The sequence below is a fragment of the Panthera onca genome, chromosome C1 (genome assembly GCF_046562875.1).
Source record: "Panthera onca isolate mPanOnc1 chromosome C1, mPanOnc1 haplotype 2, whole genome shotgun sequence".
Taxonomy (NCBI): Eukaryota; Metazoa; Chordata; class Mammalia; order Carnivora; family Felidae; genus Panthera; species Panthera onca.
In genome coordinates this window covers 125,619,468-125,633,804 of record NC_138346.1, presented here as the reverse complement: position 1 = coordinate 125,633,804, position 14,337 = coordinate 125,619,468, and the positions used below count along the sequence as shown (strand labels likewise).

Sequence of the window (14,337 nt, the reverse complement as noted above, 5' to 3'; positions counted from 1 at the left end):
TTTTAAAAGAACAAGGCATCTCGGGGTAGCAAGATAGAAGAGAGTTATTCATTATTTATTCCAGCATCAACAGCCTATCTACGGAGCCAGATGACTGTGCTGGGGACTAAGAATAGGATGGCATCGTGGGAAAGAACATTAATTGTAAAGTCATGCTGAGGTGCTTTTGAAAAAGAGCTTTGTCACTTATTAGCTGTGTGATCTTGAATAAGTTGCTAAACCCTCTCATAGTTGCTATGGAGTTGTTATGATGAACACTGTAAGTCCTTACTAAATGTGAGTTGTTATAATTCTTGTTCTTTAGGAGCTCAGAGACAAGTACAGAATTGAGAGACAGATGTGTGGTTGTAGATTTCCCAGAACCACAATTTTACCCAGTTATTAATAAATGTTCTATCTGTAGCATTTCATAGAGCACTATAAAACCTGAACTAGAACACCAAAGCCCTAGGATTCTGATCATAAACCAAGTACCCTGTCTTCTTTTACCACATTCACAGATTAAATCAGGGATTATTTTTCTAAAGACTGGATATTTCATTACTAACAGTATTCAAGCATTTATATCTTATTTGAAATTTGATTGAAAATACCTGCATACCAATGCTGATGAGCCTATTACCATGCTTGGCACATAGTAGGTGCTCAATAAACGTCTGTTAAACTGAGAGCTATTCTGGGACTTCATTAGTCCAGTAAGTTGACTGCTCAGGGCTGGACACAAACCCAGGAATTCCTGATGTAATATCCTACATAAGTAAGGGATGACTAATTCAGTGCTGAATCAAGGTCAGCTATAAATTTCACTTTTTTAAACATAATGATTCACAGAGAAGATTACACCTAAGTTTCCTTTGGTAGCCATATTTTTTATGTCTTATACTATACTCTGAAAGAATATGCCAAAAACCAAACTCATTAAAAATCCAGAAAATTTCCAGAGGCTTGAATCACTTTTAAAGTAGAAGCACACCAAATCTGAACTTTTTAAAAACGTTAGAAACATTAGAAGCTACGGACAACATTGAACTTTCAGCACCCAAAAAACCAGCAGTCCCTTTTGCCCTGTCCCTCAGCCATGAGAAGACAACTTCTTCCAGCAAACCAAGAGAGGCAAACCATCATACTTGCAAAGACAGGGAACACTTAAATATACCAATGGTCACTAATACTCTTATTATGTGACAGATGGCAACATTAATAAAGTTAATTAAACTGTATGGCATTTTATGGCTCACAAAGTGCTTTAATTTACATTAGTTTGATTTTTTCCCAATTTCCCTAAGAGATAGATATTATTTCCACTTTATAAGGCAGAAAACTATATAGCTTTAGTAAGATAATCTCCTAAAATATGAAATTTTTATACTATAGGAGAGACTTAAGTTTTTCTTTTTGGATGGCTTTCTGTAGATTCACTTGTCAGTCAATGTTTGGCTAATACATCAATATAATGGATGACTAGTACAGAAACACTCCCTTGGAAGTAAAGTTCAAATTTCATCACTGGCTTGTAGAGAAGAATTTATCAGGAGGCATAAAAGACAACTAAATAGCTATGTGAACTAAGGGAATAGTTCAAGTCTGAGCTTATGAGGTTCATAAGCAAATTCCAGAATGTTGTAAGTCATATCAAGGTTGAAGGAGAATTGAAAACAAAAAAACATTAAGTACTCCTGGGTATTAGAACTCCACATTATTAAAAATTTGTTCATTCTACCACAGTCAGACACAGACAAATATTCTCAGAACAAACAATATAATCAAACAAAGACCCCAGCATATCCCTCTTCTCCTACCTCCTGGAATTTGCAAATGTCTAAGTACCCTAGAAATAATCAAGGCCTGCCAAAAAGCAAACTCTCTGTTCTTATAAGCTGGGACTCTGGCAACACGTGCAAAAAACCCTGACTTTATTCATATTACTATGTAAAATTGGCCTTATATCAGGCAACCTTTATAATTTGGGGGAGGGGTATTTCAGGCTAAATGTATTAACCTAATATAATATACTATTGCATATTGATGTTCCATAATCAAAGATTTATTCTTTTGCCTTATTTCTGTTAAAATGGAAAACAACAAGAACAACTACTACCAGCACCATCCTAGGAAAGAAAATAAAATTTCTCTCACTAATGACATTCTAATTGCTGAAGTCAATGGATTCTTCTCAGTAATCACCTTCCTTGGTATCAGATACTCCTCCTCACTTGGATTTTTTCCCCTCTTTTTAGTTCCTAGCCTATCTAGTTCTGGTTCTTGTCCTGTCCCTGACCACTACTTCACTGAATCTTCCAGACTCCTTATCAGCCACCCATTCCTTCAACATTTTTGTGCCCCCATGGTTCTGCTCTTAGCTTACTTCTCACTCTACAGTTTCCCTTAGTGATCTCATTCATAGCTAGGAAATGATGACTACCAAGTTGGTTTGGTGAGGTAGAGAGATGTCAAGAGAAAGGTATCAGAACCCCTGGCAATTTTGTTTACACAACCTGACCCTGTCCCTAGCCCACAGCTAAATGAACCAGGAATAAACACATGGATTCTGATTCTGTCAGCATCTGATTCTGTCTCCCAGAAGTTTTACAGGCAGGATTGAGTTATTATTCATACTGTACTATTTGCCTGAACTGATGACATGTAAACTAGAGTGATGTAGGGGCATCAAGTTTGGCTACATGAGTGTCTAAGAAGGGAAAGCCAAACTACAAAGAGAAAGATATAAAAATGAAGCAGACACACTGAGAGAAGCAGAAAGGAGAGCTCATACAAAAAGGAGATGGCATTGGGGAAGGAAAAAAAAGAAAAGTGAGAATAGGAGAGCCTGAAAAAGGCAGCCTGAGATAAAGATATACAGATTACTGACTCCTGGAAATCTTTATAGCCTTCTAGTTTCTGGTTCTAGTCCCTTCTGAGGTCCAACTGTAATTGCTGCCTTGGGATTCTTTGAGATAATCCAGTCTTCTAACAAATTCCCTTTAAGTTTAAAACAGCTCTCTATTACTTTTATCTAAAGAATACCTACAACATTTACTATTTATATAATATATATTTACTATATGTATATTTCTTATAAACATATCTTAGAACCATATATTTAGAAATATAAATAAGTATATATATAATGTATGTGTGAAACAGATTATGTAATAAGATATTTAAGCATGCATACACATATGCACACACACGTGTGTGTGGGCATGGGTGAAAGGTTACACATACAACATATTCAAAGCCTGAATTTATTTACTTTCCCGACTCTTGTTCCCAAACTTGCTCCTTGTGCTGTATGTTGGATTTACCATTCTTCAAGTCATTCAAGTCAGATTTAGGAATCATCCCTGACCTTAGAGAGATAGGCACTCCCCATTCCAGCTTCCTTAAAATCTATTCCATACCCACAGCACTAAACACATTGTTTATCAGTCTTTGTATTAACTCGTAAGCAGTTCAGGAGTTTGGAGTAGGATAAAGAGGAAAAGGTGCTAATATTTAATATTTTTGTTGAGTACTTACAATATACTTAGCATGTTTATAAGAATGCATTAACAAATTTGACTAATTAAAATATTTACACAATTTTCACGATGAACATTATAGAAATACCCAAAGAGATGATAAAGAGAATCCTGGCCTTCAAGTTTACAATCTAGAAGGGGGAGGTTAAGAAGTTCACAAAATACTTTGAGAGTTCAAAGAAAAGACAGGTAAATTATCTCAGAGGACGGAAGAAAATAAAAGACCCTGGGAGAAAAATATCAGCATACTCAACTTCCATAATCTCTCCTAAATTTTCATCTATTTGTTTGAACTTTTCAGTTCCCTAAATTTGGCGTTTGTAAAACTGCAACTTTCCTTGTTAGACTTGAGCTCTAACAGCCCCAGAACTGTAAAAACTATGGCACAGGTTTATATCACATAAGGAAACATGGTGCTAGTGTTTACACCCTTCAGCATGCTTATTTATTGGTTAAATCATAAAAAGAAAAGTTAAACAGAAATTTACCAGTTCACAGAAAAAAAGTACAACTCAGACAAATAAATATAGACCATTCTTTTGAGAAGTTTGGCTTCCTGAAAGCAGGGACTCAGTGGGACTTTCAGCAATCATAACCCTACATATTTCTGGTTCTCTTCCTAAGTCTATGACTGCTCTTCTTAAAACTGCAAAGTGTAGTCTCTCCAATTTCATTCTTTGTAAAGACTGTTTTGACAATTCTGAGTCTTTTACCTTCCCATATAAATTTTGGGATCAGCTTGTCAATTTCTGCAAAAATCTCTCCTGGAATTTTGATAGGGATTGTATTGAATCTATAGATCAATTTGGAGAGAACTGTCATATAAATAATATCGAGTCTTCCAATCAATAAACATGGAACGCCTCTCCATTTACTTAGATTTGTCTTTAATTTCTCTCAGCAAATTATGTAGGTTTTTTTTTTTAGTATACAAGCTTTGCACTTCTTTCATCAAATTATTCCTAAATTGTTTCTTCTTTTTGATGCCACTATGATTAGAAATGTTTTCTAAATTTCATTTCTGGATTGCTTATTCACTGTCAGTATTTAAATATGCAACTGAGTTTTATATTCTGATATTATATCCTGCAACTTTGCTGAACTTATTAGTTCTAATAGTATTTTTATGAATTTCTTAGGATTTCCTACATAGACGATGATGTCATCTATGAATAAAGATTGTTTTTCTTCTTCCTTTCCAATATGAATGCCTTTTATTTATTTTTCTTGCTTGATTGCACTGACTAGGACCCCTAGTACAATGCTGAAGAGAAGTGGGAGGGGCAGACATCCTTGCCTTATTCCTAACTTAGGGAGAAAGCATTCAGTCTTTCACCACTTAAGTATGATGTCAGTTGTGGGTTTTTTGTAGATGTTCTTTATCAGGTTGAGGAAATTTTCTTTTATTCCTAATTTTTTCAAAATTTTTATCATGAATGGGCATTGGATTTTTATCAGACCCTTTCTCTGTATCCACTGTCATTTATTCTAATAACATGATGCATTGCCTTTTCAAATGTTAAACCACTTGCATTTGTGAGGTAAATCCCACTTGGTCATGGAGTATAATCCTTTTTATATGTGGCTGGATTCAGTTTGCTAATATTTGTTGAACATGTTTGTATCTGTATTCATGAGGGATATTGTTCTAGAGTTTTCTTTTCTTGTAATGTCTTTGGTTTTGGTATCAGGGTCATACTGGTCTCGCAGAATAAGCTGAGCAGTGTTCCCTCCTCCTTTATTTTCTGAAAAGAGTTTGTGAATGAATGGTATTATTTCTTCTTTAAATGCTTATTAGTTGACTGTTCTTTTAAATATCTTCAATTTTTGTGTTCTTTATCACATCTAACACAGAATTTTACCCCCAAAATACATGGGAATGAACTGAATTTTGCAACTACATCCAAGAAATGGCTAAAATAGTATTTTAAACAGTATCCTGAATTTCAACCAAAGGCACTTTTATCATGAGAAAATACTATGAAAAACAATCTCACAACTACTTTTAAGTTTAGGAAAACTAGAATATTTACTTACTAGGTAATAGCTCTCTATCAGCAGTCTCTGTGCAGCTGGGATAAGGGTAAAATAGATGGCCTTTCTCTAAAGGGTATGGAATCATTCTAAAAGCTGAGGAAAAAAAATATATAGTTTGACATTTAATTCAGACTCACTTCCATCCCATACTACAGATCAAAGCTACTGTGGATACATATTTTTATAAAATTTTCATACAGCATTTATTAATTCCTTTAGAGATATCTTTTAGATGAAAGACACAAAGGAAGCAAAAGAAGGAATAAGGGGAAGAATAAGATTTATTCAGAGCATAGTGAATGGTCTGGTTGAAATAAAACTAAAGGGAGTAGTGGATAACAAGGTTGCTGAGTCCCTCTTGCCTCTGTCTTCTCACTACAAACACAACAGACTTAACTCTGTGGGTATAACTTCCTTTTCTTCCAGGAACCTTCATAAAATTGCAACATGTATCACTGTTGTTACCATGACTGTTGGCAACCCAGAAAGAGTTCCCAATGGCTACTAACTTCATGTGTTAGATGTCACCAAAGTTTTCTACAAGCAGAATTTAATTTAGTTCTGAGGTCACCAAAGTATGGCCCTTTGGCCAGATCTGGACCACTATTTATGTTTGTAAATAAAATTTTGTTAGAATACAGATGTTAAAACTGCTTGTTAATTTATATATTATGTTAGGCTGCTTTCATGCTACAAGAGTTGGGTAGCTGTGATAGAGACTATGGCTCACAAAGACTAAAGATTTACCATCTGCCTTTTTACAGAAAAAATTTACCTATCCCTGATCTAGATTATCACCAACTCTTGAAGACTTCTTAAAGGGGGAATCTTTGTTTACCTACTTAACTAGCTAAGTATTCATCAAAACTGTGATTAAGTTTTGTTTTTCCTTTAGTGCTTAGCTCTATAAACTTTTGTCAAGGGGTGCATAGGTGGCTCAGCTGGTTAAGTGTCCGACTCTTAATTTCAGCTGAGGTCACAATCTCACAGTTCGTGAGATACCAGGATCAAACCCGGTATCGGGCTCTGTGCTGACAGCATGGAGCCTGCTTGGCATTCTCTCTCCCTCTCTCGCTGCCCCTCCCCTGCTCACACTCTGTCTCTCTCTCTCAAAATAAATAAATAAACATTTAAAAAAACTTTTGTCAAAATATGAATTTTGTTCTGCCACAATAAAAAGTGGGGATTTGTCCAAAGTCACAAAGCAAATCAGTGGTAACACTAGAAAAATCATTCATAAAGAAGACTATTTATGAAATTCAGTGTAAGTCACATCCTTATTCAAAACCTCTTATGTGCCAGGCAGACCATTAGGCACTGAAGACACATACAGGATCAATGAGATAGAGTACCAGGCTTTGAGGAGCTTATAGACTACTAGAGAGACAGCAAAAAGAAGCCTAATGACACAAAGACATTGTGCTCCTCAGTTTTATTAGTCCCAATTTCATTAATCTGCATATTGTCAGAGGTAAGCATAGTGTCTGACTCTTAGCAAGTAGTTAATGCATAGATTCCCAAATTCTCTTTGCCTCAAGGATACATGGTGCCCTTCATATCTCAGTAATTTTTTATGATGCCCCTAGGCTGAAAGAAACATAACAATTCCACTTAAGTAGTGGATCCAAACAACTTTAAAGGTTTGTGTGCTAACAACTTAACAGTGAATTTAAAAAAAATTTTTTTTTAATTAAAGGAAAAAATAATTATTCATTTTTAAAAAATATTTTAATTTTTTAAAGTAATCTCTACCCCCATGTGGGGCTTGAAACTACAACCCCAAGATCAAGAGTCACATGTTCTACTCACTGGGCCAGCCAGGTGCCCCCAATTATTTCATTTTTAAACAACCATCTTTTCTTACTAGTGGGATGTATGTACCTGTTGGGCGCTGCATACCTTTTCAAACCTTGGAATCAGATTGGACACTGCCATCGTACTTTCCTGTTCCACACTGATTTTTGTGTGTGTGTGTGGTACTTCTTTTAATCACAGCAGCTAATAAAAAACCAAGCTTTGCAAAGCTATGACAGCATTAAAAGAAAGAGACAATGGAGAGCCACCTAATGGTGAAACCTTGAACTACATGGAACTAACAATGATGCCTGACACATATTGAGTATTACTGTTGTTTCCCCTGAAATTTTTAACTACGCCATGGCACTCTTATGAATTTGCCACAATGCCCCCAAGGTGCCTCAGTGCAAAGTTTGGGAACTGAGGGGGATCAACCAACTCTAGTTAATGAGTATTGAATTTATTTTTGAATTTTTAATGGTAGCAGAAATGCACTTTCCAAGACAATTATTATAAAAATTCAACTGATAAAACATTTTGATCAAGCTTTTTCATTTTCTAAATGATTTTAAGAAGTTACAAATAAGAGATCTGGTAGTTCACTGAAAAACAACCTAGTTCTCCAAAGAAGATATACAAATGGCCAATTAGCACATTAAAAAATGTTCAACAGCGCTAATTATAAGGAAAATACAAATCAAAACCACAATGATATACCACTTCACACCCATCAGTGTGGCTATTAAAAAAAAAAAAAAAGGCAAGTGTTGATAAGGATATAGGGAAAGTGAAAACCTATGCATTGCTGGTGGAACGTAAATGGGTGTAGCTGCCATAGAAAATAGTATGACAGTTCCTCAAAACATTGAACATAGAATTATATAATCTACCAGTTCCACTTCTAGGTATATACCCCAAAAAACTGAAAGTAGGAACTTAAACAGATATTCGTATACCCATGTTCATAGCAGCATCATTCATAATAGCCAAAAGGTGGAAACAACCCAAATATCCACTGACAGATGACTATATAAACAAAGTATGGTGTATATATACAATGGAAGATTACTCAGCCCTAAGAAATAATGATTTTTTGACACATGCTACAACATTATGCTCAGTGAGGTAAGCCTGATTTAATGAGACAAAAATTGTACAATTTCACTACAGAAGATACCTAGACTAGTCAAACTTATAGAGACAGAAAGCAGAATAGTTACCAAGGGCTGGAGAGGAAGGAAGAATGGGGAGTCATTATCTAATGGGTATAGAATTTCAGTCTGGGATGATGAAAATGCTCTGGGAATAGAAGATGGTAATGGTTGCACAACAATGTGAATGTATATAATGTCACTGAACTATACATTTTAAAATGGCTAAAATGGGGGCACCTGGCTGGTTCAGTGGGTGGAGCATGTGATTCTTGATTTCGGGGTTGTATGTTTGAGCCCCACGCTGGGTGTAGAGATTAATTAAGAAAAATCTTGCCGGGGGGGGGGGGGGGCGCCTGGGTGGCTCAGTCAGTTGAGCGTCCGACTTCGGCTCAGGTCATGATCTCACAGTCCATGAGTTCGAGCCCTGCATCGGGCTCTGTGCTGACAGCCTGGAACCTGCTTCGGATTCTGTGTCTCCCTCTCTCTGACCCTACCCCGTTCATGCTCTGTCTCTCTCTGTCTCAAAAATAAATAAACATTAAAAAAAAAAAAAAAGAATAAAATCTTGGGGCATCTGGGTGGCTCAGTCGGTTAAGCATCTGACTCTTGATTTTGTTTCAGGTCATGATCTCACAGTTTGTGAATTCGAGCCCCACGTCAGGCTCTGCACTAACAGTGAGGAGCCTGCTTGGAATTCTCTCTCCTCTCTCTGTCCCTATCCCACTCACTCTCTCTCTCTCAAAATAAATAAATGAGCTTAAAAATAAAATAACATCTTTAAAAATTTTTTTTAATTAAAAAAATAAAATGGTTAAAACAGTAACTTCTATGTTATGTGTACTTTACCACAATAAAAAAAATAGCTTGAAAAAAAGAATAGATTTGATATTAGTTGTGAGGAAAATAGTTTCATGATGTATACATCTGAAAATAAAAGTCTAACTTAAAAAATATTAGAACAATAACTCAACCACATTAAAAAGCTTATAAACCAAGGGATGTAAGTTTTCATTTTCTTTCCTTACAAATATGTAATTTAAATGAACATGACAATACCATAACGACTTCTCATTCTGCTTTTCCTAAATATGGCAACAGTATAAGTACATTATGCATTTCTCCTACAAATAAACCAAATAAACACCTCTGAGTTCACTTTGAAACCAATCCTTAGGGAAACGCAGAAATCTCATTTAAAAGGGCTGCCTGTGGATGCAATGAATAGTCTGAGAGATTAGTGGGACATTTGGAGAATACTTACTGCCTTCCCACGTACACTGTAACAGATTCAGAGCACCTTCTATTCTCTTCCAATGCTGAAGATGGAAGAAAGCATAGGCAATTGCTTCACTATCACCTCGTTTCAGAATGTGTTCTGGAGGTAAAATTAGACTCTTCATCTCTAGTAAATACTAGAAAAATGACACACAGAGAAACACACCACAGAAAAGAGAAAAATTAAATTATGTTACATTCAAACAAAAAATGTAGACTCAAATTTTATAAAGTCCATTTGGTTAAAAAAAAACACACATTAAGCTAGTTGAGATGACAAGAAGGTCATACTGATAGTATGTGTATAAAAAATGCTTGTATATGCAAATTCCAAAAATCAGAATATCCCTAAAGGCATAAATAAGGAGATAAATGGCTTATGTATGACCTTGCTAAATACAAAATAGAAACTCAAGCTGAGGAAATAATGTGAAAGCAAATATCTATTTTTCCAAAAGAAAATTAAGTATAAAAATGATAAAATACAATTTTGGAAACATTTTGTGGTGACACTGAATTCTTTTTTCTCTTATTCCCATTTTACAAGTGAGGAACTTAATTGTGAATAAGTTCAATTAAATTAATATTTACTGAGTGCAAGCACTATATCTATTAGGAAACACTATATTCTCTGGAATTTCCTAATGTAATGAGAAAGACAGATTTTTTTAAGTTAATAACTATAACAAGACTATGCTTTATTAGAGATATAAACAGTGTATACAGGAATTTGGATTGAAGGTATTCATGTTTTTTAGTTTTTCTTTAACAGCTTTATTGAGACATAATTTACATACTTTACACTTCACCCATTTAAAGTGTACAACTCAATGGTTTTTAGTATATTCACAGATATATATAACCATTACCACAATTTTAGAACATTTTCATCACTTCAAAAAGAACCCACATCCTCTTTAGTTATTACCCTCTAATCAAGCAATCATTAATCTGCTTTGAATCTCTATACATTTGCCTGTTCTGGTTATTTCATACAAAAAGAACTGCATAATATATGGTCTATTGTAATTGGTTTCTTTCACTTAGTATAATGTTTTCATGGTACATCCATGTCGTATCATATACCAGTACCTCATTCCTTTTTGCAGCTGAATGATATTCCATTACATGGATATACCACACTTGTTTATCCATTCATTATTTGATGGACATTTGGTTGTTTTCACCTTTTGGCTATTATGAATAATGCTGCAGTAAACATTCACATACAAGGTTTTATGTGAACAGAAGTTTTCACCTCTCTTGGGTATATACCTAGCAGTGAAAGTGCTGGATCATATGATAACTCTGTTTAGGAGGTATTGGTTATGATTTAGGTGGTGAAAATAAACCACTTGATGGCATTTGGGATTTGAGCTTATAGATAAAGATGGGTAAAATATGGATGAACAGATTGGGCAGTGGGGTGGGAAAACACAGGGGCTGGAGTACAGGCCAACCTGAACAAGGCCAAGAAAGTACAGTGCAAGACACATTTAAGGAATTAGTGGATGTGCCTATTAAAGAAGTTATAACCTACCAGTTCTTATTCACACATGAAAATTAAATGCTACCTTAAATTCTTAAAGAAAATACTTGCCTTAATATTGCAATCCACAACAAAAGCAGTATAATCAAATGTACTAATTACATAAAGGTGCAAATTTAACTACCTGTTTATCATCTTTACTATTAAAGTGGTCAACTTAAAACAAAACCTTCAAAAATATTTAGTTAGCTAAATACTGCCTCCAAAGACTAAGACCAGAGTATACTTCCCCTACGAAAACAGTTCGAAACAACCTCTTTGGTTCTATATAATTTGATAGCAAATTATGTGTCATAACGTCTAAACCACATTAACTTCTGTTATAAAAAGAGAAACACTCCTGAGATGTGTCATAAATGATACATTCTCACACTTGGGCTGTTATACAAACTAAGGAGACGAACAACACAAATTGCTGAATTTGTGGAACATGTTTCAAAACTGCTATAAGCAGGAAGCAACAAAAAGGTGTAGTGACTTCAAAATTTAAGCCTTAGGCTATTAATCAACATATATGTATACATTGTATCAATATATCTAAAATAATTTTTTTTTGTTTATGAAATGTGCCTTTCCAATACTAAGTTTAATGCCCATCTTTAATTACTCTTACTCCTATACCTCAATAAAGCTGGGGGGAAAAAAAGCTCCTCTTAATCTTGATGTCTCTGGCTCTCTCCTAAAAGTGTAAGAATGCAGTCTGCTCATCAATTTATTTTAGCAGATGTCACAAGCTATGAGATTATTTACTAATCCAGTTTGGGGACTTAACATTTCCCATTCAGTTTCTTAAAGGAATGCAGCAGAGGTTGTGTCTTGGTCAAGCAAAGCCCATTTGCTGCCTGGTTGGGTTCTCTCCCCTTAGTGCCTTGGGCCTATATTCAGGAGGGTAATATTCTTTCTAATCCCCTCTAATCCTTGCCCATTTTTTTAAAACACAGTAAAAGATCACTCGCACCAGGCGGCTGTGGGAAAATGGACTCAAATAGCTGACCTCTGACATGACTCCTTATGTTCTTAGCAAGTGCGCTAAGAGCTTCTTCAGTAGGAAGCAAAAAAAATGCAACAATCACAGTGGAATCTCCATCATAAAAAGAGTATCTCATTTTCAGAAGAAAACTGTTTTAATAAATAAACCAAGCCCTTTCTATTAAAACTCCGCTTCACTTCACAGGTAGAGGAGATAAAATATCCCAAATTATTTTCAATGAGTTTTAGAACCCTGAAGTTTTAAAGCTTTACACTAAACCCTATCTTGGTAGTCACATAGCAAGTGGTAAGCAAAAGATATTCAGTTGACAATTATCCAGGAGATATCAATTTAAAACATTAAGAAAATACTTGAACAGCAACTATATATCTGTATTTTCACTGTTTAATAATCTAAGTGACAATTCTGATAGTAATCAAACACATATGGCACATATATTAGGAAATGATACTTAAGTTTATATTTTAAAATCTTTGCTATTTAATCATGAAAAAAATCTCTTTTGCTATCTTATTTTTCATTATCATGTCTTACCTACCACCAAAGGTCCTTTCCAATTTGACTTTAAGGCAAAGCAATTTTTATTTTTCAGCTTCTAATAAACTACTGAATTAAAACTGCACCCTCAAAATATAAGGGAAAATTTTCAGTTTAAGGAAAATATATTTAAAATATGTTAAAGGATTATTACTTATTTTATATCCTTCACAAACTGCTACTCAGCAATTCCTGCCCCCCAGTATAAGCTGTAAGTTACTACACAACGGAAATTACATCTTTCGTATTCTACTATAGCACCTAGCACACTACACTAACCAAAGTAGGCATTTAAACACTAACTGACTGACTTGATCTCATATATATAGTTAAAATGTCTTCACACTCATACTTCTATTTCAGTTTTTACTTAAAGATATTGTTTAACTCTCTAGGCAAACTAAAAACAAAACAAAACAAACTTCTACCTAGACTTTACTTTTCCATGAATAAAAATAGGAGAGGTTGAAAACTGAAGAGTGGTTGGTTTGGTTTGGTGTTGGTCTTTTTTTATGCTTCTGAAAGTACATGCTTAGTGTTCTAAAGTTCAAACATTGCAGAGTTACATAGGAGAAATAATATATTAATAGATTAGAGGATAAAAGAGTAAAGAAAAAAAGATAATCCAAGTTATATTTGTCTGGATTTCTTTAAGCGTAACATCCTTAAAAACAGGATCAAACTTTTATATAACTCGCTTTTTACTTCACAATACATCTTTATATCTCATCCTGTCTCTAACAGATCTAACTCATTATTTTTAATTGTTGTATAGTATTCCATTAAAAACTGAGTTATTTTATAAGTTAAGAAATAAGGTCATGCTGAAATTGTACTACCATTCTTAAAAGGTCAAAAATAATAACATTAAGCAAAGCTTATAAAAATATTAAGTAAAATGGCTTAAAAATTCCAAAAAATGATGGGATCTAAAATTTCACTTTCTTTAACTTAGACAGGTCTTTATAGCAATGTAGGTCTAAAACACAGACATGTCTACTTACCAAACATTTACTGCATGTCCGTTATGTTCTAAGCAGCATTTCAGACATAAAATGGTAAGTAAAACAAGAATTCTGCTGTTTAAAAAGCTCATAGGGAACTAAGGAAGAGACATACAAATAGACCAAAAAACAAGCAAAACAAAACCCAAGACATGATTAAAGCATTGAAGGAACAGAGAAAAGAGAGTCATTATCTCTGCTTAGGAAAAATGATAAAAGATACTTCTATACAGGAGGCAACAGATGAGCAGAATCCTGAAGAATGAGTAGGAAAGTTGCCATGTAGAGAAGAGACTGAGCATATATACAAAGGTAGGGAGACATGATGAGACCAATCTCAGGAATAACAAGATAAGGAGCAAAGCAGAAGTAGCAAGGAGTAATGTTGGAGACAGATATCCGGCCCAGACTGGGAAAGGCTTCTGTATATGCAATACTAAGGGATTGGTCCTTATCTGAGAGATGATAGGGA

At 34.6% G+C, this 14,337-nt stretch overlaps 1 protein-coding gene across 8 annotated transcripts in view; it reads right to left on the bottom strand.

The window, feature by feature from the left end:
* The window catches only part of ST7L (suppression of tumorigenicity 7 like), a 137,592-nt gene that overhangs the window by 78,630 nt on the left and 44,625 nt on the right, over positions 1 to 14,337 (bottom strand). For all 8 annotated transcript variants that reach the window (XR_014138092.1, XM_078451553.2, XM_060626481.1 and 5 more), the window contains exons 12-13: positions 9,771 to 9,921; positions 5,559 to 5,651 (exon numbers count right to left, since the gene is read on the bottom strand). Coding sequence is in view for 7 of the 8 variants with exons in the window: in XM_078451553.2 (XP_078307679.1) it covers positions 5,559 to 5,651; positions 9,771 to 9,921 (244 nt within the window). In the remaining variant the exon portion in view is untranslated. The remainder of the gene's footprint in view (positions 1 to 5,558; positions 5,652 to 9,770; positions 9,922 to 14,337) is intronic.